General features: G+C 41.6%; 1 protein-coding gene across 1 annotated transcript in view; it reads left to right on the top strand.

Moving 5' to 3' along the window:
• Positions 1 to 27,276, top strand: part of DOP1B (DOP1 leucine zipper like protein B) — a 227,720-nt gene that overhangs the window by 85,448 nt on the left and 114,996 nt on the right. Inside the window, exon 3 of the mRNA XM_089677928.1 lies at positions 24,313 to 24,494. Within this exon, the coding sequence (XP_089534054.1) occupies positions 24,313 to 24,494 (182 nt within the window). The remainder of the gene's footprint in view (positions 1 to 24,312; positions 24,495 to 27,276) is intronic.

Genomic DNA, 27,276 nt, shown 5'->3' with positions numbered 1-27,276 from the left:
CTACACAGTAGCTGCTTTCTACACAGTAGCTGCTTTCTGCACAGTAGCTGCTTTCTGCACAGTAGCTGCTTTCTGCACAGTAGCGGCTTTCTGCACAGTAGCGGCTTTCTGCACAGTAGCTGCTTTCTGCACAGTAGCTGCTTTCAACACAGCAGCTGCTTTCTACACAGTAGCTGCTCTTTACCCAGTGAAAATATGTGTTTTCTGATGGTCTTAGGTGACCCCTGTGAAAGGGTCGTTCAACCCCCAAAGGGGTCGCGACCCACAGGTTGAGAACCACAGCTTTATCGGATATAATCTGAGTGGTAAGGCCCAAAAGACAGACTTTGTGGTCAGATGGAGTTTTTAGTTTGTAAAGTATGTAGAACATCTTAACAATATTTAATTGTTTTGGGCAGTGCTAACGCTTATGGAGAAAATCTCCTGGAACACTTACTTTTGCAACATTTGGGGTCCTCAGCCCTACCTATGTCATATAGGCACTTTTGGGGTATAGTAGTCGTGAAAGTCTGCTTTTGGATTTTGACCTATTATTATTAAATCATGCTGCCTCATTAATCTCCTAGATTGTAAGCTCTAAGGAGCCGGGCCCTCTGTTTCCTCTTGTACCAAATTGTATTGTAACTGTAATGTCTACCTTCATTTTGTACAGGGCTGCGCAAACCAAACTGTTGGTGCTATATAAATCCTGTATAATTATAATAATAATGAAAGTACTGGTTCTTTTGTCCTGGATATCCTTGTACAGTGTTTGTAAACCTCTTTTCAGTCGTGGAAACCTTTAAAATTCTGCGCAGTCTCAAGGCCCCTTCAGTTTCTCTCTCATTCAGTTAAGGTGACCCCAGTGCTGATGGAGAGGGGCAACTGATAAGGAGCACCTGACATGCTTCTTATCAACAGATGATGTCATCAGTTTTTTCAGACACCAGTGGTTGGTTGTAATACTGCACAATATAAACCTGCTCTTTTCTGTGGCAAAAGGTAGGCTTGATCCACTGGCTGGATTATGGACAATTTGTTAGTGTTTGGGGAAATTTTTTGGCGTTTGGCCAAGGCACTCTTGAAGAACCCAGGAGGCACCCCAGGGTGCCACTGCAACCTGTTAAAAAAGACTGTCCTAGTATATGAGGCTGCCCTAGGCAGAGATATATGATTGAAGTGTACTTTATACTTTGTGTCAGTGCCATTATACAACTTCACAATGGCAGTCCTTGCTTCCTCCTATACTAGAGTCCGATGCCGCAAAGCCTAGCCTCTTCCTTCTTAACTCCACCCCCATATGCTTTATTTAAAGTAGAATACTGGAGCTCCACATCACATGTTGGAAGACAGTCTATGAATTGTTAGGAATGCATATATGATCCAACTAATATTTTGGTCTTGACTCAATAGCTTGCTTTATAGATACTAAAATGATACCAAGGTCATGATCATTAACATATACTCTTATGATGACCTTTAACCACCTGCCGACCGCAGATAGCCGAATGATGGCTACACTGCGGCCGGCCAGTTCTGGGGGGGCGGCATATGGCGTCTTCCCAGAACGCACTCTCCTGCCGGCACCCGGCTCTCCTGCCTGCACCCGGCGATCTCCGTGATCGCTGTGTCCTACGGACACAGCTGATCACGTGATGTGGTAAAAGGCCAATCACAGCGGCCTTTTACCACGTGATCAGCCGTGTCCAATGACACGCTGATCACCGGGAAATGCAATTGCCGGTTCTCGGCTGCACTTTCCTCATGCTGTCAGAGTGTGAGGAAAGTACTGCCGAGAACCGGCAGTTGTCAGAGCAGGGATCGGCACCGATCATCAGGGCACTGATGATCAGTGCCCTGATGATTGGTGCCCAGCAGTGCCACCCAGCATTGCGCCCACCTGTGCCTAGCAGTGCGCCCACCTGTGCTCAGAAGTGCCACCTTCCTGTGCTCAGCAATGCCATCCACCTGTGCCCACCCACCAGTGCCACCCACCAGTGCCCATCAGTGCAGCCCAGCAGTGCTGCCAGTCAGTGCCACCAGTCAGTGCCCAGTGGTTGTGCCAGTCAGTGCCCAGCAGTTGCGCCAGTCAATGCCTAGCAGTGCCGCCAGTCAGTGCCCAGCAGTGATGCCAGTCAGTGCGGTCTATCAGTGCCACCTATCAGTGACACCTCATTGTGCTGCCTATCCGTGCCACCTCATTAGTGTTGCCTATCAGTGTTGCCTATCAGTTCCCATCAGTGCTGCCTATCAGTGCCCATCAGTGCCGCCTATTAGTGCCCATCAGTGCTGCCTCATCAACGCGCATCAGTGAAGGAGAAAAATTACCTGTTTGAAAAATTTTATAATAGAAACAAAGAAACTTTTTTTTTTTTTTTTTTGCATTTATTGTTTATAGCGCAAAAAGTAAAGTGCCCAGCGGCGATTAAATACCACCAAAAGAAAGCTCTATTTGTGAGAAAACAATGATAACAATTTCATATGGGTACAATGTTGCATGACTGCGCAATTGTTATTCAAAGTGCGACAGCGCTGAAAGCTGAAAATTAGCCTGGTAAAGAAGGTGGTATAAGTGCCCAGTAGGCAAGTGGTTAAAGAACAACTTTACCCCAAACAGATCACTTCTGTGAGAATTAGGTGGGGCAGGGTTTGGTCCACCATCCAGGCTTCAATACTGTCCATCACAACGGCAGGAAAGATTCTATTTGCCCTCAGAATTGTCTTGATAGTTTAATATTTCAACCAAGATGGAAGAGGTCAGGCCAGAGCCAGTCAACATAGATACGGTATCTTGCCACTGATCACACATTAGAGCTCCTGATCTCTGGAGAATTACAGACCCTGTATGCAGGCACCTGCATCCATAAGCAATATAATGATAAAAAAAAGTTGCCCCCCGATACACTTTAGGGCAGCCTTTGTCAACCTTTATAACATGGAGAAATCCTTGAAATAACTTTAAGGTTTTAGGGAACCCTGGCACTAATAATATATGTACAACTTATGGTACATTAGTGTAGTAGTCATTGAGAAGAATACTACTTACATTGATTGATGAATGCTTTTTCCATTGGTGGTCAGTGGGAATGCTTTTTCCATTGGTCTTCAGTGAGAAGAATGCTTCTTCCATTGGTCTTCAGTGAGACGAATACTTCTTCCGTTGGTCTTCAGTGAGACGAATGCTTCTTCCGTTGGTCTTCAGTGAGACGAATGCTTCTTCCGTTGGTCTTTAGTGAGACGAATGCTTCTTCCGTTGGTCTTCAGTGAGAAGAATGCTTCTTCCGTTGGTCTTCACTGAGAAGAATGCTTCTTCCGTTGGTCTTCAGTGAGAAGAATGCTTCTTCTGTTGGTCTTCAGTGAGAAGAATGCTTCTTCCGTTGGTCTTCAGTGGGAAGATTGGTGGTCAGTGGAAAGAATGCTTCTTCCATTGGTTGTCAATGGGAACAATGCTTTTTCCTTTTGGGGGTCAGTGGGATGAATGCTTCTTGCATTGGTGGTCAGTGGGAAGAATGCTTCTTGCATTGATTGTCAATGGTAAGAATGCTTCTTCCTTTGGTGGTCAGTTGGAAGAATGTTTATTTCATTGGTGTTCAGTGGGAAGAATGCGTCTTACATTGATGGCCATTGAACACAATGCTTCTCTCATTGGTGGTCGATGGGAAGAATGCTTCAAACATTGGTGATCAGTGGAAACAATGCCTTCCTTACAGATAGCTAACCCCTGGCAGCCTCTGGAGGAACCCTAGATGAGAAAATATACTTTAAGCTCTGAATTTATGACCCACTAAACCAAACTCTGTTCCTTATTTTCAAATCCACAAAATAAAATGTCACATGCGTACTACATATAGCACAAAACTGTTGCCTGACAAAGGGCTCCCTAGTGGCCTGGAATATCATATTTTTTGTGACAATAAAAGTTTTATAAGATATATGATGTGCAGGTGAGGTTCTGCTTTGTTGATTTAGAGTTTGTGACAGCACCATCCCTCTGTTTGTTACCTTTTCAGATGCTTCTGAAAATCTTTTTAAACACTGTAAGGAGTGCCCCAGATAAAAGTGGTTTGCATTTATTTTCAATGGGACTTTTAGGAACCCTAAACTCAACCGTTTTCCTGAGAAAAAAAGGCCTCCCTAGAATATGTGTGCATAGATGAGGGGAGGGGCAGATACCATAGAACAGATTTGGTTTAGCTCAATAATATGAACACATCATGATTGGTCAGTGTGGGCAGGAGAGACTTCCTTTTCTGATCTTTTTCACAGCCTAAATACAGCATATTAGATATATGGTCACTGTATTTAAAGAGAAGAGAAATAAGGGAATACGTTTTCCTCAGTACGTCACAGTGCCATGTAACCAGATATAAAAGAGTGGCAAGGCACTTTATGTAGGTCACGTGGGTTCTGAACATGACCCTTATCTGATAATAAAGTATTATCAGCATACTTCCTCTTCAGACTGAACTACACACACTGAAGTGTTTGATAATTGTATAACAGAACCAGACAGGATTGTTTATTGTTCTCAAGCCATCACAGAACATTCATCTAGTAAAATGCAATATATGTAAAGGGAGGGAGGTGCAGCGCTATATATGCAGACAAATGATGAATAAACACCGATAATGCACAATAATAAACGGTGACTGTAAGTTAATAACGCCACTAAATGGTGGCTAAGGTGAGAAAAGTAAACAGTCCAATGAAGGAGTGCTCTTAAGATCCAGGGTGATCTTCAGACGTCCAGTAAAAGGACCATCGGGTGATAAAATATAAAGACTGCGCACTCACCAGATACGCAATCTTTATGCGCATTTGTGTAAATATCACTGGACCTCCTGTGTCATCATCCTGGTCTGGTCAGATCTGGTCAGCATATCCCTCATGGCCTGGTACCCGATGGAATGCAGCTTTTCTGTAGATTTGGCCGGCTCCCACCAGAACTCAAATAAATAGAAAGGGCCACATAGTGTAATATCCTTAGGTATCTTTATTAGGGGCACAGGATAGCAGGAAATCCAACACACAAAAAATGGTACTGACCCAGGAGTAAATCAAAGATGGCCGCCGGGGCCCCTCGTGGCGCCGGCGGTGATGCGTCCAACCTGCTGTAGCCTTCCCTGACGCGTTTCGAGCGAAGGCTCGTAGTCATAGGGGTGCAGCTTACAGTGGTGGACGCAAATGACAGTAGCTAAATACGGACATTGGCGCATGCGCAGTACGTCACGCGCCATTTTCCCTGCGCTGAATGTCCGCGCAACGGGCGCCATTTTGTTGTAGCCCGACCCGATGGCGCATGCGCAAACGCCAATCGTCGGGTGCACAGAGACAAGCAGCGAAATGAATGCTGTGGACAACAGGGCTGGTTTAATCTAATGCTATAAGCACCAGGGATAATACAATCCACAGATTATGGATCACCTGTGCAGGGTAAGACCCAAATGATATGGCTATGGGCAGAAGCAAGAATGGATCCTTAATTAATTAATTGATTGATAGATCCAAAATTCTATTACACAGCCCATATTTATCATAACCAAAATAATGTAAATATATAAGACCTATATATGAATAAAAATATATTTACATAAAAATAAAATTAAATTAAAAATACTTTTAAAATCATATAAAAACCTGGTAATCATGCATACATAAATAATGGCAAATATATGCAATCTGCCAAACAAAAGGATAAATACATCATGAATACCCTTATGTATGAAAATCATTTCTAAACCCGTAATAATCAACAATATATACACTTAATAGAGCTGTAAAATATAACATACATCTGTGGACCTATAGGTCAACAGTGCATGCAAAATGTTAAAATACTAACATACTTATTAGAATAAGTTCACCTAAAAACAAGTATATATCATTATAATGGCAAACGGAAACCCTTATAGTTTTAATAAAATACGATAAACACAGATTAGGATCAATGGCAGAGAATTCATATATAAATGTACATATAGAAGGATATCTAAATAGTTTCAATTAACTATTATCAATAAAACTATTGATATCCAATTCTATATTAAGTCCTTTGGGGCGCATACAGTCCATCTGGAATATCCATTTCGTTTCCATTTGCGAGACTGTTCTTTTCTTATTTACGCCCCTCCAGTGGGCTTGTACTATATCAATACCTACAAACTGTAATGAAGATGGGTCCCTATTATGATGGGTCCTGTAGTGTAATGATAAAGAATGATCTTTAAAGCCCTTCTTAATGTTACTAACATGTTCCCGGAGTCTGTCCTTAAGTTTTCTGATGGTGCGCCCAATGTACTGTTTTTTGCACGGACATTGTAAAAGATACACGACATGTTTACTATGACATGATATAAAGTTATTGATCTTAAATGACCTGCCAGTACTGGTCGATGTAAAATTATCCACCCTCTTTTTCCTTTTGTTATTACAGGTGCATATAATACACCTGTTGCATGGAAAAAAGCCGGTAATATTGTTCAAAAAGGAAGTATTCCTAGGAGGGTTGATAATATTTGGGGCTATAAAATTTCTCAGGGATTGAGCTCTCCTGTAGGTGATCTCAGGTCTATCAGGGAGGATTTTAGTTAACACTGGATCCGCCTTCAGAATTTTCCAATTCTGATTAATAATACTTGAGATGGTCTTATATTGTCTAGAAAATGTAGTAACAAAAGGACAAATTTTTTGTGACTTTTGTGAAACATTATTATTAGCGAGCAAAGAATCCCTATCCATATTTCCTATCTCATGCATAGTGCGGGTAAGACATGTCTCATCGTACCCCTTTTCCAAGAACCTATGTTTTAATATAGATGCTTGTGAAAAAAAGGTATCAACCGAGGTACAGTTTCTTCTCAACCTTAAGAATTGACCTTTCGGTATGTTTGAAAGCCATAGCGGGTGATGACAACTGCTAATGGGAATGTAACCGTTGCGGTCTGTTTCTTTGAAAAAGGAAGAAGTTATAATGGTACCTTCTTGGTTTATTAATGTCAAATCCAAGAAATTTACACTAGATTTACTATAATCAAAAGTTAATTTGATATTTAAGGTGTTATTATTAAGAGTGCCAAAAAAATTAACTAATGTCTGTTCATCCCCTTTCCAAATAAGCAGAATGTCATCAATATATCGCCTATAGAAATATAATTCTGGCCAATCTCTGGCGTATATAACGTCCTCCTCCCATCTCGCCATGAACAAATTTGCCAGGCTTGGAGCGAATTTCGCTCCCATAGCCACGCCCCTAGTCTGCAGATAAAAATTACTATCGTACCAAAAATAATTCCTAGTCATAGCAAAATCCAAAAGGGTAAGAATAAACTGTTTATGTAAAGATGACAGAGTAGATTCATTGAGATAAAAATCTACTGCTTGCATACCCTCTATGTGATCAATGCTCGTGTACAAAGAAGCCACGTCAGCTGTAACTAGAAATGTATTTTCATCAACATGGAGACCTTGAATATCCTGTAGCACTTGTTTTGTGTCTCGCAGATAAGATGGCGTTTTCCGTACTAGTGGTTGTAGGAAAAAATCTATGTATTGTCCTACTCGAGAACATAAAGATCCAATACCACTTATGATGGGTCTGCCGGGAGGGCTCTCTAAGTTTTTATGTACTTTAGGGAGAATGTACATGACCGGTATCCTAGGGGCCGATGGACATAGAAACTCCTTCTCTCTTTTATTTATAACATTATCTGAATAACCTTTAGCAATGATATTTTTGAGAGATTTTTTATATGCACTCAAAGGATTCTTTGGTAGACGGCAATACGTGTCCACATCTCCAAGAATATTATATACTTCCTTATTATAGCTATCTTTGCTCATTTTGTTTATTGTTCTCAAGCCATCACAGAACATTCATCTAGTAAAATGCAATACATCAACACATATTAGGTATGTAAAGATGGCATGAAAGAGGCCAGGCCAGTAAGAAAAATTGGCAACCTAATATCGACAGCTTTGCATGTTTGGTACTACTCAACAGAAGGGAGCTTCATGGCCCATGAGAAATAGCACCAGATTCTAGCAATGAGGTCGAAACTTGTTTAATCTGAGATAGTACATACAGTTGTGCTCAAAAGTTTGCATACCCTGGCAGAAATTGTGAAATTTTGGCATTGATATTGAAAATATGACTGATCATGCCACAAAATGCTCTTTTATTGAAGGATGATGATCATATGAAGCCATTTATTAAATAGTTGTTTGGCTCCTTTTTAAATCATAATGATAACAGAAATCACCCAAATGGCCTGGTACAAAAGTTTACATACCCTGGAATGTTTGGCCTTGGTACAGACACACAAGGTGACACATGGGTTATAATGCCAATTAGAGGTTAATGTCCCACATCTGAGGCTTTTTAAATTGCAATTAGTGTCAGTGTATAAATAGACAATGAGTTTGTTAGCTCTTACATGGAAGCACTGACTAGACTAGATACTGAGCCATGGGGATCAGAAAAGAACTGTCAAAAGTCCTGCGTAACAAGGTAATGGAACTTTCTAAAGATGGAAAAGGACATAAAAAGATGTCCAAAGCCTTGAATATGCCAATCAGTACTGTTAAATCATCTATTATCCCGTTTGGGGATCTCTTGATACCAAGCCAAGGTCAGGTAGACCAAGAAAGATTGCAGCCATAACTGGCAGAAGAATTGTCCGGGATTCAAAGAAAACCCCACAGAAGAAAAGAAATACAGGCTGCTCTGGAAAAAGATGGTGTGGTTGTTTTTAAGGAGTACAATACGGTGATACTTGAACAAAAATGAGCTGTTTGGTCGAGGTGCCAGAAAGAAACTTTTACTGCACCAATGCCACAAAAAAGCCCAGTTACAATATGCCTGACAACACCTTGATATGCCTAACCGGGCCTTTTTTGTGTCATTGATGCAGTAAAGTCTTCTTTCTGGCACCTCGACCATGCAGCTCATTTTTGTTCAAGTGTCATCATATTGTGCTCCTTCAAAACAACCACACTGTCTTTTTCCAGAGCAGCCTGTATTTTTCTTGTGGTTACCTATGGGTTTCCCTTTGTGTCCCGAACAATTCTGGCAGTTATGGCTGCAATCTTTCTTGGTCTACCTGACCTTGGCTTGTTATCAAGAGATCCCGAACTTTCCACTTCTTAATAGGTGATTTAACAGTACTGATTGGCATATTCAAGGCTTTGGACATCTTTTTATGCCCTTTTCCATCTTTATTATTATTATTATTACACAGGATTTATATAGCGCCAACAGTTTGCTCAGCGCTTTACAATATAATGGGAGACAATACAGCAACAATACAGTTCAATACAAGAGGGATGTGAGGGCCCTGCTCCTTGGAGCTTACAATCTAGGAGGGAGGGGCTAGTGATACAAAAGGTAGTAACTGTGGGGGATGGACTGGTTGGAAAAGTGGAAGATTCCAGTATTAGCTGAGGGCAGGATAGGCTTCCCTGAAGAGATAGGTTTTCAGAGATCACCTAAAAGTGAGCAGAGTAGGCGATAGTCTGATAAATTGGGGTAGAGAGTTCTAGAGGATGGGGGAGGCTCTGGAGAAGTCCTGGAGACGAGCATGGGAGGAGGAGACAAGGGAGCTAGAGAGTAGGAGTTCTTGCAAGGAGCGGAGAGTACGGTTTGGGTGATATTTAGAGACAAGATCGGTGATGTAATTTGGGGCAGAGTTATAAATGGCTTTATGTGTTATTGTTAATGTTTTGAATTTTATCTGTTGGGCAACGGGAAGCCAGTGGAGGGATTGGCAGAGAGGGGTGGCAGATACCGTTCAGTTAGTAAGGTGGATGAGTCTGGCAGCAGCATTCATGATAGACTGAAGAGGGCATAGCCTGCGGTGAGGTAGGCCAATGAGGAGGGAGTTACAATAGTCAAGGCGACATATAACCAGGGAGTGAATAAGTTGCTTAGTGGTTTCAGAGGTTAGGAACGGGCATATCTTGGAGATGTTGCGGAGGTGAAGTCTACAAGATTTGGACAGTGATTGGATTTGGGGGTGAAAGGACAGATAGGAGTCTAGGATTACACCTAGTACCCTGGCATGAGGTGAGGGACTGATGATTGTGTTATTGATCTTGATGGAGAAGTCAGGGGAGGGGCACGGGCTGGGGGGAATACTAAGAGCTAAGTTTTGGAGAGATTAAGTTTGAGGAAGTGGAGTGACATCCATGCCGATATGTCACTTAGTAGGTTAGTAATGCGAGAGGAGACTGAAGGGGTGAGGTGAGGAGTAGAAAGATAGATTTGTGTGTTGTCGGCATAGAGATGGTACTTAAAGCCATGAGAGTTTATCAAGTGACCAAGGGAGGAGGTGTAGATTGAGAAGAGAAGGGGTCCAAGGACAGAACCTTGAGGGACCCTTACAGAAAGAGGGAGTGAAGAGGAGGAGGCAGCGTTATAGGTAACACTGAAGGAGCGCTGCAATAGGTAGGAGGAGAACCAGGAGATAGCAGAGTCTCTGAGGCCAAGAGAGTGGAGTTTTTTGAGGAGGAGGGGATGGTCAACAGTATCAAAAGCCTCAGAGAGGTCAAGTAGTAAGACTACGGAGTAGTGGCCATTGGTTTTACCAGTTAGTAGATCATTAGTGAGTTTTAGTAGAGCAGTTTCAGTGGAGTGTAGTGAGAAAGTTCTTTAGGAAGTTACACTACTTTGTTACGCAGGACTTTTGAGAGTTCTTTTCTGATCCCCATGGCTCAGTATCTAGCCTAGTCAGTGCTTCCATGTAAGAGCTAACAAACTCATTGACTATTTATACAAGGACATTAATTGCAATTTAAAAAGCCACAGATGTGGGACATTAACCTCTAATTGGCATTATAACCCGTGTGTGTCACCTTGTGTGTCTGTACCAAGGCCAAACATTTCAGGGTATGTAAACTTTTGAACCGGGACATTTTGGGTGATTTCTGTTATAATTTAAAAAGGAGCCAAACAACTATTTGATAATAAATGGCTTCATATGATCATCATCCTTCAATAAAAGAGCATTTTGTGGCATGATCAGTCAGATTTTCAATATCAATATTTCACAATTTCTGCCAGGGTATGCAAACTTTTGAGCACAACTGTAGGTCAAAAAAAGGTATGCTGACAAATCCAACACTTGTGCTAGACATGGTTATCAAAAGGAATCATCATGTGACAATCATGATGTGAAATTTCTGAGAAGCTGACCAATTTTCATTTTGCAATAGAGAACGGATGGACAGCAAAGGGGAGGTGTTGGGAAGAGGAAAGAGGGATTAAGAGAACAAAAATAAAAAATAAGAGAACATAAACATGTGGTTTACACTCTGAAGGGTAATAAGACAGGAGACCCATGAGCAGATTAAAATTGTATTTAAAAAAAAGGGACAACTATTGAATTTGAACTGGTACAAAAAGTTAATTTTTAAAAAATATAAATTTAAACTGTGACATTAGGTCGGCATTAGTTTTAGGGAAGATGGGGTAGTTTGAAAGTAATGTATGGTTTTTTCAGTGCTTTGCAGATATAGTACATATAAAAGAATGAATCTTGTTGTAAAGCTTATCATTGTGTGCTACTGTTTTGAAAAGCCTGTTCTTCAGGCTGAATTCACACTTTGAGCGATTTTATGCATTTTTGTGCGCAATTTTTGTGTGTTTTCATATAGCATTTTTCAGGTGTTTTTTTATTAGCCAATAGAAAAAAATATCATCTGTTGCATCATTTGTTGCTATGCTTTTCAGCTTCTTTAGCTTTCCTATCAGCTTTTATTTTTTATTTTTTTGTTAGAGTAGGGTAGAGTGGTGTTAATATTTGATGTATTGTATTATTTATTTATATAGTTAGAGTTAGATTGTCAATAATATAAGTAATAATAATAATATTTTTTAATTTGAGCAGAAAATAGCGCAAAACCACGCAAATCGTGTTTCCATTCATTTCTATGGGATTAAAAATGCTCAAAACCGCAAAAACCTGCCTGAATTGAGTGACAAAAAAATCTCCAGAACTTGTTTGAGCTTTGGGCATTTGGCTACAGGCGACTTGGAGTGGAGATGTGAAACCTTCTCCACTGAGAATAATTGATTTGTTCTCCTCAAGTTTTTTTGAGCTTCGAGCTACAAGCTACAAATCGCTCAAGTATGAATCCAGCCTCAAGCCTAGTACACAAAAAAAAAATCACTTATGACAATGTGATCATTAGTACACAGCTTTCATCCGAAATTATTCATAGTGACCAGCACGAAAATTTTTCTTGTACAATACCAGATGGTACAATTTTCGTTTAATCAGTACAGTTTTAGGCTCCATGTACACGGTGCGTTTGGAAAACTTTTCTGAACAATGGAAACTGACTGCTGGAAAATGTAGGTTAAAAAATGTCTGTTTAGCCATGTTTGCATACCGTGTTTCTGAGCGTTTATCCACGTTTGCGTTTAGAAGTGTTTTTTAAAGATAACCTCAGGAGACCTTCCCAAATTCCCAGAATGCACTGAAAAATAGTAAAAAATTAACTATTTGAGACATTTTGAGAGGAATAGAGAGAGCAGAAGCAGAGAGAGCAAAATGTGTTGAGAGGACCTGTCTTTTCTGGTTGTATTCACTATGGATCTCATCATGAGCATAATGCGGCACGTTCTACCATTTGTTCCTTCACGCGAAACCTGGAACTGACTGCGCTGGTGTACCGGGTCCATTTGAATACATGGAAAACGCTTTGCATGCATTTCTGATGATGAAAAAAGGCTCTGGACAGCATCTGGACATGGAACAGTTAAAAAAATGCTTCTAAACGCAAACGCGGTTCCAAGCGGTTGGCGTTTGAAATGCTGATAAAATCTACTCCTGAACGCAAGTTTGGTGTGTTCAAAAAAACGACTGTAAACTCAACTGCCTGTAAACGACATAGTGTACATGGACACATTAGGGAGAGTTCAGGGGCTGCTGAAAAAAATGCAGAAAAGCTCCTGAACGTCAGTTCATCAGCTGCAGTGTACATGAACCCTTAGTCCGAAAATACAATACAAACACAATACATTACTTCCGAATTGTTATTCTGTCGTGCACAAATTTCCGTAACTTTAGTAACCTCTTCACTTTTGATGAGACTGGCATGCAAAAGAAACAAAAAAAAAATGGATGATCATTGGTCTGATATTCTCATCGTGTACGGGGCTCAAGTATAGTATTTAGTTGTATATGTACCTGGGGGCTGCTGTGTTCACTCATTACATAAACAGGTTCTGATTCCTGCTTTGCACTCCTAAGCACTTTGCTTCTGTTGCATTGCATAGTGCAATCCCAGGAGTCAGCTGATTATTTGAAAACAAGGCCCTCCCTGTGTGGTTGCTATCTTATCTCAATAGCTGTTAAGCAGTTCAGAAGAGTCATAGCTAATCTTCCCTATCTATGGTGACTAATCTGCAAATAATACAGTACCGCAATTATGGAAGCGGAAACATATCAAATGCAAAGCTGGTCACACTCATTTCATCCAGCTCCTCCAGAATTTGCTCGGTGGGTCACCTTACCAGCCCCACTTTGCTCAACAAAAGTCGATCATTCAATCAACTTTTTTTTAATGAGCTTATTGGAAATTTTTTTTCAGAACGGCAGTTGCATCCAATCAGGGTATTAAAATACAATAGCCGCAGCTGGAGATCCGTTCCTCACTCCCCAGTTGTATTTTATGCTTTGGTGCGAACAAGTCCTCTTGCAAACAACTGATTTTCTCTTGCTCATGTAATATAGACATATAAATGTGTCAGAACACACAACTGGGTTAGAAAACTTCCAAAACTACCTTACACCACTCATTTTCTGAATACTCTGGATTCTTTTTTTTTTTTTAATACAATAAAGAACATCGCTCCTTCTGTCCATTTTTTTTCTTCCCCCTCTTGCCATGTACTCAAAACATGCTCTCACACCTAGTAGAACCAGGGTTGTCATGCTGTAATTTGCTAATCCGTTCCTGCGCCCTGGGTCCTGCACCACCATCTTCCTTTTTGATGTTATCAGGAGCTGGCTATTTCTTCCTGGTTTAGGCAACTGGCTCCCATGATGACACAAAGCCACTTTCACCCTCTTCTGGACGCTGTGTTGAGGCTGATACTTTGTTGGATATATGACCTAGAGGTTTCAGGTAGCCAAGGGGATTGGAGGTTAAGTGTAAAAATAAAAAAAAATAAACCTCAGACATGAAATATGAACAAAGCATATCCCTCTATAGTGTGTACTTGTCTCAATCCAGAGTCATTTCTGTCTGCTGTCTCCTTCTTCTGCTGTCAGCATGAATCACTTCTAAGGAGTTTTCCTGACACCAAGAGCAAAATAGTGATAGGAAGGGCACAACCTCAGCTCTGTTCTGTGTGCTGCATGAAGGGGGCTGTGGCCCTTCCCTCCAATTAGCGCTCAGAGATTACTTAGTGTAACTTCAGATCCCCGCCCCCTGCTTTTCAGAGCTTTGAGATCCTGTGTAAATTCTGCACTTTGAATGGAAGTAGAGGACAGAGGACTTCAGCTAAACAGGCACAACTTATGTAGGATTTGTTTCATCTCTGTGTATCTCCTGAGGCCAGTCACTTCATTGGGTGTATGTAAGGGTTTACAACCACTTTAAAGTGTTATTAAACCCACATCAGTAAAATTACTCAGTTATATGCAGTAAAGCATGCTTGTTATACTCAATGTGGAATCTAAGGTACTAATCCTCTGCATTGTGGAAAAAGGATGTTTGATCCTGTCTTCTCTGATCCACCCCTTCTTCTACTGTCCCCAATCCATCTGCTGATAGTACAGCACTCTAGGAGGCACTCTGTGTAGCTGGCCAGCTAAGACCAGTCCTAGGTTGCTAATATGGTTCACATATATGTGTATAGCAAACCTGCCAATAACCTCAGTACAGTATATATGTGCATATGTTAAAGCCAAAAGCAGAATCATTGCTGTGATTTATGTCTTTGATTGTTATATGACATTTCTATATTCATTGTGTTAGCAGAAGCAGAAAAGGAAAATATGCCTTTAAGAGTTAGTTAAAGGTGAGCCAATCACAGACAGCCTCACACTGTACAGAGCCTTAACCAATCCCAGTTTCACATTTATGCCTGTGTTAAACTCCCTGCTAGGATTTTCTAGAGACACATGCTCACCAGACAGAGGAGGAAACAGACAGTTCCAATCAGAAAAGCTTTATGGAAGCAGAGAAGGCCAAATAGGTATTTAATGCACTTGTGTGTTCCTCTGTTGTTTAGTAATGCAGGTAGATCTGTATGTAAAACTGTTGTATGTGTTTACTTGTAGTTCCACCGAACTTACGAATCAAGTCACTGTAGAGTAATCTAACGAATTTATAAATCCAAGTGAATTTATCAATCTATCGAAATATACAGAACGAATTTATCAAATCTATTGCACCTATCGAGATAAGCTATCAAATCAAACCACTGTAATATGAAAGAAACAAGCTACTGTATGATAAATGAAACAAGCCATTGTAAGCAGTTATATGAAGAAGATTGAAGTTATTAAAGAAGTTAACTAAAGTATTTGGTGTGCTCTTTAAACCTACTGCATCCATAGAGCGGCATTGGAGGAATTACAGAGTAAAGTCAGTCTAATCAAACAAAGAAACAGCAATTGCACTAGGCACCAAAGGGTGCTGCGCCTGCCACACTCTGCACATGCTCAGTTTAGTGTATATTGCTAGAGAGTTTTTTTTCTTTGGAAGGGTGCATGTGATCAGCACAGGGCCAATCAGCACTGTTCAGACAGAGGGTCAGGGATTAAACAACCTCATACGTCAGTCGGAGGAGAATGAAAACTCCTTCTACAAGGTTTAAGGAGTCCCCTGCTGGACATTGACAAGACTGCTCTAACTGCTGATGAGAAAAGATATTTATCAGTTTATATTTACTAAAATAATTGCATTTCCATGTTGTGTGTATTGCGGGTGACCAGATGTAGTGAATGCAGGGTCCTGGGAGACCAGATGTAGTGAATGCAGGGTCCGGGGAGACCAGATATAGTGAATGCGGGGTCCGGGGAGACCAGATGTAGTGAATGCAGGGTCCTGGGAGACCAGATATAGTGAATGCAGGGTCCTGGGAGACCAGATATAGTGAATGCAGGGTCCTGGGAGACCAGATATAGTGAATGCAGGGTCCTGGGAGACCAGATGTAGTGAATGCAGGGTCCTGGGAGACCAGATGTAGTGAATGCAGGGTCCGAGAAGACCAGATGTAGTGAATGCAGAGTGCGGGGAGACCAGATATAGTGGATGCAGAGTGCGGGGAGACCAGATATAGTGAATGCAGGGTCCTGGGAGACCAGATGTAGTGAATGCAGGGTCCGAGAAGACCAGATGTAGTGAATGCAGGGTCCGGGGAGACCAGATGTAGTAAATGCAGGGTCCGAGAAGACCAGATGTAGTGAATGCAGGGTCCGAGAAGACCAGATGTAGTGAATGCAGGGTCCGGGGAGACCAGATGTAGTGAATGCAGGGTCCGGGGAGACCAGATATAGTGAATGCAGGGTCCGGGGAGACCAGATGTAGTGAATGCAGGGTCCGGGGAGACCAGATATAGTGGATGCAGAGTGCGGGGAGACCAGATATAGTGAATGCAGGGTCCAGGGAGACCAAATATAGTGAATGCAGGGTCTGGGGAGACCAGATATAGTGAATGCAGGGTCCAGGGAGACCAGATATAGTGAATGCAGGGTCCTGGGTTTAGTAACACATTAAGATCTGCTTTAATGATTTAGTAGAAAAGATATAAAAATAATTTCAAAATGTTATGTTAAAAATATTAACGTTGACCCAAAACGATTATAGTTTTCCTTGAAGCAGTGATCCTATTCTTAGAATAAACAAACTTAGAATACATCAGACTGTTGTAACAACAGTAGATGGATAATTAGATGTTGATTAGACTGCTCTGACAGATGTTCCTGGCCCGAGGTTCTGCTGAGGTCAGCCATGTCTGACATGTCACCATAAAATATGTGCTTATCAAAGTCTGAAGGTGGAAGGGAGATTTGCGTCCCTAAGTTTGTCCGATCGATTATTGCACTTCTCTGTGTCATTTAGAGGCACTGTGAGAAATTCAGGAATTTTAATGGACTGCGGCTTGTTTGCCAAGTATAGAATTCTCAGCCTGATGCAAAGTGGTCTTTGTTTAGAATCTGCTGAAGGTAAGCTGTTTCTAGCAAGGAATGATGGGAAATTTTTTCTTAGGGCTCATTTACACCAGCAGGCGCGCATTAAGGTGTGCATAACATATGCTCGATGATGTGCATTGTGTACATGTACTAAATCATTGCGACACCAAGACATCACCATAATTTTGGCACTCTCTCACATCATTTTGGCTGATAATGTGCCAAATATGGTCACACGAGGACAGTTCCTTTAAATACGTCCACTGCTCCCCTCCTCCCCCAATTCCGGAATATTTGTGATTTGCACAAAAACAGAAGCAGGTTCTTCCACTGTGAGATCTGTTATTACAGCTCCTGTGAATGTAGATAATGATCCAGGCTGGGGTTTTCAAAGAAAATAGGAAATAAAGCTTACTAAGATGAAAGGGTTTTTCTGTAAACTGGAACCTGTTTTAGAGTTGATTCATAGGTCTCATCCACCTGTTTTGTGTGTCAGTGCTGATCAGTGCATGCACTGCGTGTGTTCTGGATGACCTGTTTACATTACATGGACACGATGGAACTGAGTGTCACACGCTGAAAACTGGATGAGCGAACCCAACACTTCTGTATAGTACAATGTTGTAACACTCTTCTTTGCTCCTGAGGATCTGAACAAACAAGGCCCAGGAAAGGCTCAACAGAAGCTGTATCCAATTGGGTGCACATGCCATTTTAGATCCAGATAATTAAATGCAGTATTTGCCAATTCAAGGCAAAGTTTCCTAAAAAATTTGCATTTGCTTTTTGTTCTAATTTGCTGTCCATGATGGAATAGCAGACGTGGTAATACATGTGGTTAGAATAGCACCAGTTGCACAGCTCCTGATGTATACAGGATGATGTCTTTTGGCACACTGATTATGAAGGTATGTGCTCCCTGTGACTGTGCGTGCAGCCTCGTGCTGCCATCTGTTGGCGTGTTACAAAACTAGTCTCAAAACGTTTTGATACTACCTCGTATATACGGTATGTGTGTGTGTGTGTGTATATATATATATATATATATATATATATATATATACATATACACACACACACACACAAAGTCTGGGATCACTATCCCTTTAATTAGGCCAAATTGTTGTGTAAAATTATAAACACAAAACAATATGTTTGTTTCTATACAAAGTGCAGAAATGCAACATTTCACAAAAAATAATATATACAGTGCATCTCGAAAGTATTCACAGCGCTTAACTTTTGCCACATTTTGTTATGTTACAGCCTTATTCCAATATGGATTAAATTAATTTTTTTCCTCAAAATTCTACAAATAATACCCCATAATGACAACGTGAAAGAAGTTTGTTTTGAAATCTTTGCAATTTATTAAAAATAACAAATGAAAAAAAAACACGTATACATAAGTATTCACAGCCTTTGCTCAATACTTTGTTGAAGCCCCTTTAGCACCAATTACAGCCTCAAGTTGTTTGGAGTATGATGCTACAAGCTCGGCACACCTATTTTTGGGCAATTTCTTCCATTCTTCTTCAGTACCTCTCGAGCTCCATCAGGTTTAATGGGAGTGTCAGCGCACTGCCATTTGCAGGTCTCTCCAGAGATGTTCCATCTGGTTCAATTCTGGGCTCTAGCTGGACCACTCCCAGGACATTCACAGAGTTGGCCTGTAGCCACTCCTTTGTTATGTGTGCTTAGGGTCGTTGTCCTGTTGAAAGATTAACCTTCGCCCCATTCTAAGGTCCAGAACACTGTGGAACAGGTTTTCATCAAGGATGTCTCTGTACATTGCTGCATTCATCTTTCCTTCGATCCTGACTAGTCTCCCAGTTCCTGCCACTGAACAACATCCCCACAGCATGATGCTGCCACCACCATGCTTCACTGTAGGGATGGTATTGGTCAGGTGGTGAGCGGTGCCTGGTTTCCTCCAGACATGACACTTGGCATTCAGGCCAAAGTGTTCAATCTTTGTTTCCTTAGACCAGAGAGTTTTGTTTCTCATGCTCTGAGAGTCCCTCAGGTGCCTTTTGGCAAACTCCAGGCAGGCTGCCATTTGCTTTTTACGGAGGAGTGGCTTCCATCTGGCCACTCTACCATACAGGCCTGATTGGTGGAGTGCTGCAGAGATGATTGTTCTTCTGGAAGGTTGTCTCCACAGAGAAACGCTGGAGCAATTTAAGAGTGACCATTTGGTGCTTGGTTACCACCCTGGCTTAAGGCCCTTCTCCCTCGATTGCTCATTTTGGCCGGGTGGTCCGCTCTAGCAAGATTCCTGGTGGTTCCAAACTTCTTCCATTTACAGATGATAGAGGCCACTGTGCTCATTGGGACCTTCAATGCTGCAGAAATTTTCTGTACCCTTCCCCAGATCTGTGCCTTGATACAATCCTGTCTCGGAGGTCTACGGACAATTCCTTCGACTTCATGGCTTGGTTTGTGCTCTGACATGCACTGTTAACTGTGGGACCTTATATAGACAGGTTTATGCCTTTCCTAATCATGTCCAATCAACTGAATTTCCCACAGGTGGACTCCAATCAAGTTGTGGAAACATCTCAAGGATGATCAGTGGGATTTGGATGCACCAGAGCTCAATTTTGAGTGTCATGGCAAAGGCTGTGAATACTTATGTAAATGTGTTTTTTTATTTTTAATAAATTGCAAAGATTTCAAAACGATCTTCTTTCACGTTGTCATTATGGGGTATTGTTTGTAGAATGTTGAGGGAAAAAATGAATTTAATCCATTTTGGAATAAGGCTGTAACATAACAAAATGTGGCAAAAGTTAAGCGCTGTTAATACTTTCTGGATGAACTGTATACATTATAAAGTGCTTGGAGCAAATATATAACAAAACTTTATCTGAGGATTAAATTCAGACTATTTGCACCAACTTCTTATAAACCAAAGCCATGTGCAACAAATTGTATAAAGTGCTTGTGCAATAAATAAATATCCAAAACATCGATTTATAAGAGTCTGGTAAGGTGAAATTGTGCAAATCCACCACAAGCTCTTTGTTCCAACTTCAGTGCACCACCACCTGAAAAGAGGACACATGATCTGCTTACTAAATAAAATGCATCTCTGAAATTATTGAGGTCACATGCGTTTGCTTTAACAACCACCTCACATCCAAAGCATTACAATCTTGCCCCTGATCGGCCTTGGGTAGGCTTATCCTCTCTGGTTCCAGCCAAATAACAGCCCAACATGTGCAGGAAATAAATGCTCAATAGTTCATTACCAGAGCAATTTGTGCAGATTTATTACACAGTATTGTATTTACATCAAGATCAGGAAACAGTAAAGCTGGTGTACACACCGCCGAACATGCCGCTGTACGAAAATGACGTCACTGCTAAAAGCTCCACCCCAACTGGTTGCGTCTTCAGGGTATACATTTATAGCAGTACTATACTCACCTCCACTGCGGTGTCCTGGAGCTCCCTCGCCGGCTGCTGACATCTTTGGCAGGTCATCTTCTGGGTATACAGTAAATCTTTGGCTGTTTTGATTGTCCAGGCCAAGATGACGACAGCTCTGTGCATGTGCAGGAGTTCATTCATCTGAGCAGATGCCGAAATTACTGCTTGTGCAACTCAGTGTACAGTGTGGACAAGCAGATAAGAAGCTTTAATGCTGAAGAGAAATAGTACGTCTATCCTGCATTGAAAAAAACTGCCTCTTCACGTTTTTTTTTTGTTTCACTTTAATCCTGAAGGAGACCAAATGATATATGCACTTGGTCCTGTTTGGATCAGTTGCACCACTCTGGATTAAAAACCCATCTTTGGTTGGCTGCAGCTCCTCCCCATTCTTTTAGCCCAAATTATGGGCATTCTTGCAGGGAGAGGTACAGCCAGCGCTGAGTCCCTGCCACACTCTGGCTGACCTTTAGCTATTAGAAATGAACAACTGACGCTGCCCATTCATTCATAGGCCTCATTTACATGAGAGTTGAGGCTTGTATTATGTGATTGCTTGTTATTGCGTCCCTAGCCAGCAGCTGCAGAGTGCAGGCAGCCCAGTGAAGTCTATGAGGACACTGGCCGCTCATCCTAATGTAACAGGTATACAAGTGCACTGCCCTGAGCGCATGCTGGCTAGGGAAGCATAAACAAATGGCCCATTCACAGTGTAAGGGCCTCAGTGCCTATGTGAATGAGGCCATAATAGTGAAAGATCACTCATCTATGTGGCTCTGTGTGATCTATCTGCTGGCACTTGTACACATGCACAGCGCCAGTCAGTGGATCATATAGTTTGCAGCGCCGTGTGATATTTTACTTTTATTAACTGCTAGCCTACAGGGCACTTATACCCCCTTCCTGCCCAGGCCAATTTCCAGCTTTCAGCACTGTCGAACTTTGAATGAAAATTGCGCGGTCATGCAACACTGTACCCATATGAAATTTTTATCATTTTTTTGTAACAGATAGAGCTGTATTTTGGTGGTATTTAATCACCTCTGGGTTTTTTACTTTTTCTTAAACAAACCAAAAACCACTGAAAATTTTGAAAAAAAAAACGTTTTTTCTTAGTTTTTGTTATAAAATTTTGTAAGTAAGTGATTTTTCTCCTTCACTGATGTGCGCTAATGAGGCTGCAGTGATGGGCACTGATAGGCTGCACTGATGGACACTGATAGGTGGCACTGATGGGCATTGACAGGCATCACTGATGGGCACTGAAAGGCAGCACTGATAGGCGGCACTGATGTGCACTGATAGGCGGCACTGATGTGCACTGATAGGCGGCACTGATCGGCAGCACTGATAGGTGGCACTGAAAGGCAGTTGAGATGGGCACTGATATGTGGCATTGATGTGCACTGATGGGCACTGGCATGTGGCACTGATGAGCACTGACAGCTGGCACTGATGGACACTGACAGGTGGCACTGCTGGGGCTACACTGATCTTCAGGGCACACTGATCATCAGTGCTCTGATGATCATTGTACATGTCCCCTCCGCGGAATGCCGATTACCGGCTCTCCTCTGTCAGAGTGACAGCTCGAGAGGAGAGAAATGCCGACGTCATATGACGTCCTCCCAGAACGAGAGAACCACCTTGCGTCCATCATATTACTATATGGCGGGCAGGAGGCGGTTAATAAATGACTAGCACTTTCAGGACCAATGCAGCGTATGACACAGACTCTTAAAAGTGAAGTCAAAAATTGAAGGAAAAAAAACCGGGAGAGGTTGCAAATGGACCATTTTCCTGCAGCTTAATGACCTACCCCCCCTGGGATTCATCTGGTGGTTACTATGTCTTCAATCATTATGGTGTTGCTTGTATATGGTGGGCTGTGGGACATTGTCTGCGGGGACAGTATAACTATGATCTTTTAAACTGCAAGATGTTTTTCCATGACTTATTGTCATAATAAAGTACAAATGATTTTAGCAATATGTGTTTGGAATTTCTGTGCCCTTAAAGTCCATTTGCAACCTCTCCCCCATTTTTTTTTCCCTTCAATTTTTGACTATTATAATTAGGCACTTAAATATTACCTATTTTTTTGGAGGTGATCTGGCACCCAGATACACTCCAATTCCTTCCTTTGCTCTTAAAAGTGAAGGATCACTCAGCGCAGCAATGCTGTGTACAAGCAATTGCAGATAGATTTAAGTATAACTAAAGGCAAATCTTTTTAATAATTTGAGATAGAGTGGAGAGGGATTAGAACCCCTGTCAGTTTTTATTGCTGTCTGTGCCCCTGTTAGGGAGATTCACCCTCTCTATTAGTCCTGTTTACCATTATCATCGAAAATGAAAGTCAAAGAAACCCCAAATGTTGGTTGTCTCCAGAAAAGTAATAGAGGGGAAATCTTCCATTGGGGACACTAGTTCTGGAGACCTTGGGGCCCCCAAGGAATTCCTTTAATTTGCATGGATTTCCTGTCCCTTCCTGTTTTGGCTATGGGACAGGAAGTGAAGGTTAATCACCGCAATGGGACACAGATGGCAAAAATAAACTTACATGTTATAACTCTCCCTTACTCTATCCAAAATGAAAAAGTTTTGCCTATAGTTCTACTTTAAAAATGGGTTTTGCTTTAACTTATTCATAAAAAAAATACATTGTTCACAGAATGTGCCCGGTCAGGCCTCTTGGAGTGAAAAATAATGCTTTCTCTTTATTTTAGTCTGCAAAAAACAGCATGTTGTTTTTCAAAATAATTAATTAATTTTATATTCCCCCAAAGGGTGTAGTTGCTCTGTGATTTCTGCAGCGTAGCTCCAGTCAAACCAAAAAAAAATAAAAGCAGTTACAAAAACTGCAGCTGCTGAAGTTTACAAAAAAATAGCTACACACCTGTCCCAGGATCCAGCGGTGTCCTCACCGCAGCCAATGTCACTGGCCATCCTCGCTCCCCAGCGCCAGCATCTTAAAGTGATGCTAAAGTCTTGGTTTTTTTTTTTTTTTTCTCAAAAATAACAAACATGTCTATACTTACCTGCTCTGTGCAGGGGTTTTGCACAGAGCAGCCCAGATCCTCCTCTTCTCAGTTTGCTCCTGGCCCCTCCCTCCTGTCAGGTGCCCCCATAACAAGCCACGGCTCTGTGTGTCCATTCACACACAGAGCCGCGGCTTGTCCCTGCCCTCTCCATCTCCTCATTGGCTGTAATTGACAGCAGTGGGAGCCAATGGCTCCCACTTCTGCCTCACTGAATCAGGAGTGAGAGTCCCCGGAGGACCAAGGCTCTCACAGACATCGCAGGATCAAGAGGGGGCTCAGGTAAGTGTTAAGAGGGGCTGGGGGTGCTGCTACACACAGAAGGTTTATCACCCTCTTGCATAGAATGCATGAAGGTAAAAAACCTTGAGACTCACCTTTCCCCAATATTGACTTGCCATGCCTTATTCTGCATTATGGGATTGATTTAATAAAAGCAAATGCTCTTTTCAGTTTGCAAGGGAATTTTCTCCAGAGCTTAGTGAATGAAGTAAACTTTTGCTTTGCAAAGAATTCCCAATCACATGCAAGGACAATTAAAGAAAACAAAAACAAAAAAAACAGGATTTTTGCTTGCACACGACTGACTGATGGAAGTTAGCAGAACTTCATGTCATTTGCTCTTTAACCACTTGTTGCTCTCCTTTTTGCGCTTGAGTCATTTTTGCTGACATGAAATAAAGTTCACATCTTCAGTTTCTTTCTTTTTGAAGGCCCTGCAGAGTAACTTGAAGTACTGCTTACTGCCAAGGCGTCTGATTATCAGCAAGAGGCTGGCACAATGCCTGCACCCAGCTCTACCCAGTGGAGTCCACCTGAAAGCCCTGGAGACCTACGAAATTATCTTCAAGATCATTGGAACAAAATGGCTGTCCAGAGACCTTTTCCTGTACAGGTAACACCTGCTTTTTAACCTCCTCTGCGGTCTGATTATTTCCGATTTTTTGTGCTGAAAGCGGTACCATTTTTTTTGCATGGAAATATGTAGTTTTTTATTGTAGGCTGTAATTTTTAGGAATAATGCACTGAAATCTGTACGAACAAGAGTCTAGTAAACATCCCGGGTATGATAAAATTTGAAACACGAAATCATAAATTATAATTTAATAAATAATCATAAAAAATAATATAATTTAATTCAATAATATAATCAAACCAAAAACACTGAAATTTGAAATACAGAGGCAAATTCGCACATCGCTGAGCAAAGTCGCAAAATCGTTTTCAGTGTCTGATGACGAATTTCCCCATGAATCATTATCACTCAATTCTGCAAGTGGTTCTGATTTACTATCGCTGTTCTCTAGCTGATCTAAAACCGCTTTTGACGTAAAGGGACGCTTTTTGGACACCATGGACTTTTCTAAGTTTCCAGGCAGAAAGAACAGTCAAAATGCAGGCAGGGGACAGGACAAAGCAGTAGGGACAAAGTGTATGTGAAATGCATTGAAACAGCAATGTTTTACTATGTAATAGTCATTTTAAAAAAAGACATTTAAAAATTTCAAATTTGCCGCTGGTTCCGGCGCCCGTACGTCTCGACGTCACAGGGATCAGAACATGGAAGCCGGATGCCGGCATCGGCGGAGGAGATGGCCGGGGACGCTGCAGGGGACACATCGTGGGAGCGAAGGACAGGGTAAGTGCTGCAGGGACTCCCTGAGCAACGCCGCATGGTAAGCCCGAGTGTAGCTCGGGGTTACCGCTCTTGGTACTGACATTTTACCCCGAGCTACACTCGGGAATACCGCTAAGGAGGTTAAATCCATAAAATACTATATATTTAAATACATTTTTGTTCATTTTGAAGGGAATTAGGAATGGTTTAAACCTTTTTTTTTTTTCTCTGTTGCACTGAGATTTCCTTTCATTTTGTGTCCTATAGGCACAAAAGGAAGTGATAGGAAATCTCTTTAAATATAGGGAAATGAACAATAGTGTTTTTAAGCTCAAAAAACACTGGATAAAAATGCTGGTAATAGCGTTTTTAGTAGCGTTCAGAAGCGTAGAACTTTATTAGCATTTTTACAGTACATGTACAGAGAAAAAAAAAGCTAGAAAAAAGCTGTTACTAAGGCGTTTTAGTAGCGTTTAGCAAAATTTCGGAGCATTTAGCGTTTTTTACAGCTGGAAAAAAACTCTACAAAAACTATTTTTTTTCTACTCCTAGATGCTGAAGCTAAAAAAATTGCTAATAGCCTAAAGTAGTGTGCATGGACACAGGATAACACTAGCTTCTAGGAGCAGAAATAAAAATGCTAATAACAGCTAAAGCAGCGTTCCGCCCAAAAGGGTAAATTCTGCTTTAAAGATTGGTCCCCCACTCCCCATTAAGGATTGGCACCTTTGGGGAGTGGGGAGGGGAACAGGTACTCGAATTTGACAGGTACCCACTCCCACTTCCGCTGCTATCGCCTAGGTGATCGGAAGCGGAAGTTGTCCTCCTACCCTCCCTCCCCGAAGTCTTGTGGGACAGGTGACAGGTCCCAGAAGATGACGGGGCCATTCAGGAAGCGCAGCGCTTCTCGCGCATGCGCAATGGGCACCCAGCTGTGAAGCCGCAAGCTGTCACAGCCGGGTGCCCACACTGAAGATGCCGGCCTCCTGGAATACAGGACGGCCGGTGAAATGGGCTGCGGCGGGGGCAATGCGGGATTGTGGGACAGGTGAGTGGCTGTTTTTTAAAAGTCAGCAGCTTCAGGTTTTGTAGCTGCTTTTATTTTTTTACAGAGTGAGTGGAACTCCGCTTAAAAAAATCTCTAGTGTGCATGGAGCCTTAAAGCTCAAAAAATGCTGAATAAAAAAAAAACGCTGGTCATAGTGCTTTTTAGTAGCATTTAGAAGCGTTTATGAGGGTTAGCATTTTATCAACGTTTTTACAGTACATGTAAAAAAAAAATCTGTTGGCAGTATTTAGGAGCATTTAGGCTTTTTTTTTTCTCTGCTGTAAAAATGCTCCAAAAAAACTATGCAAAAACAATTTTTTTTCTGCTCCTAGACTCTGAAACTCAAAACACACAAATAGCCTAAAGTAGTGTGCATGGACACATAGGATAACAATATTTAGCTTTTAGGAGAAGAAATAAAAATGCTTCTAGGTGCTAGTGTGCATGGAGCTGGACAGTTGTCACTGGAACTGGTACCCTCATCTTTAAGTGGACCTAAAACAGCATATTTTCATCTGATTCCTCTCCCCTCCTACAATTATTTATATATATATATATATATATATATATATAAAATTATTTTTTTTTTTTTAAATGTTTTTAACCTTTTGTGCCTAGGTGAGAATGATTGACTTATACACCTTACCAACCGATCAGCGACTGCTGCCCATCTCTGTCAATCCCTTCACTGGCTTCCACTAACCTGACGTATAAAATTCAAAATATCACAATGTACAAAGCCATCCAGAACACTGCCCCTAACTACATCACCAACCTCATCCGCAGATATCGTCCAAATCGTCTGTTCCACTCTTCCCAAGAACTCCTGTTCTTCAGCTCCCTTGTTACCTCTTCCCATGCTCACCTCCAGGACTTCTCCAGAACCTCTGCCATCCTCTGGAACTCCCTACCCTAGTATGTCCAGTCAGCCCCCACCCTGTCTGCCTTTATGCAATCTTTGAAAACTCACTTATTCAGGGAAGCCTAACCCACCTCCACCTAAGGACTGTA

Source organism: Staurois parvus, unplaced genomic scaffold (assembly GCF_062004578.1).
Source record: "Staurois parvus isolate SC_StPar_1 unplaced genomic scaffold, SC_StPar_1.0 ptg000195l, whole genome shotgun sequence".
Classification (NCBI taxonomy): domain Eukaryota; kingdom Metazoa; phylum Chordata; class Amphibia; order Anura; family Ranidae; genus Staurois; species Staurois parvus.
The sequence above is the reverse complement of the archived record's forward strand: the minus strand, read 5'-3'. Positions and strand labels throughout refer to the sequence as shown.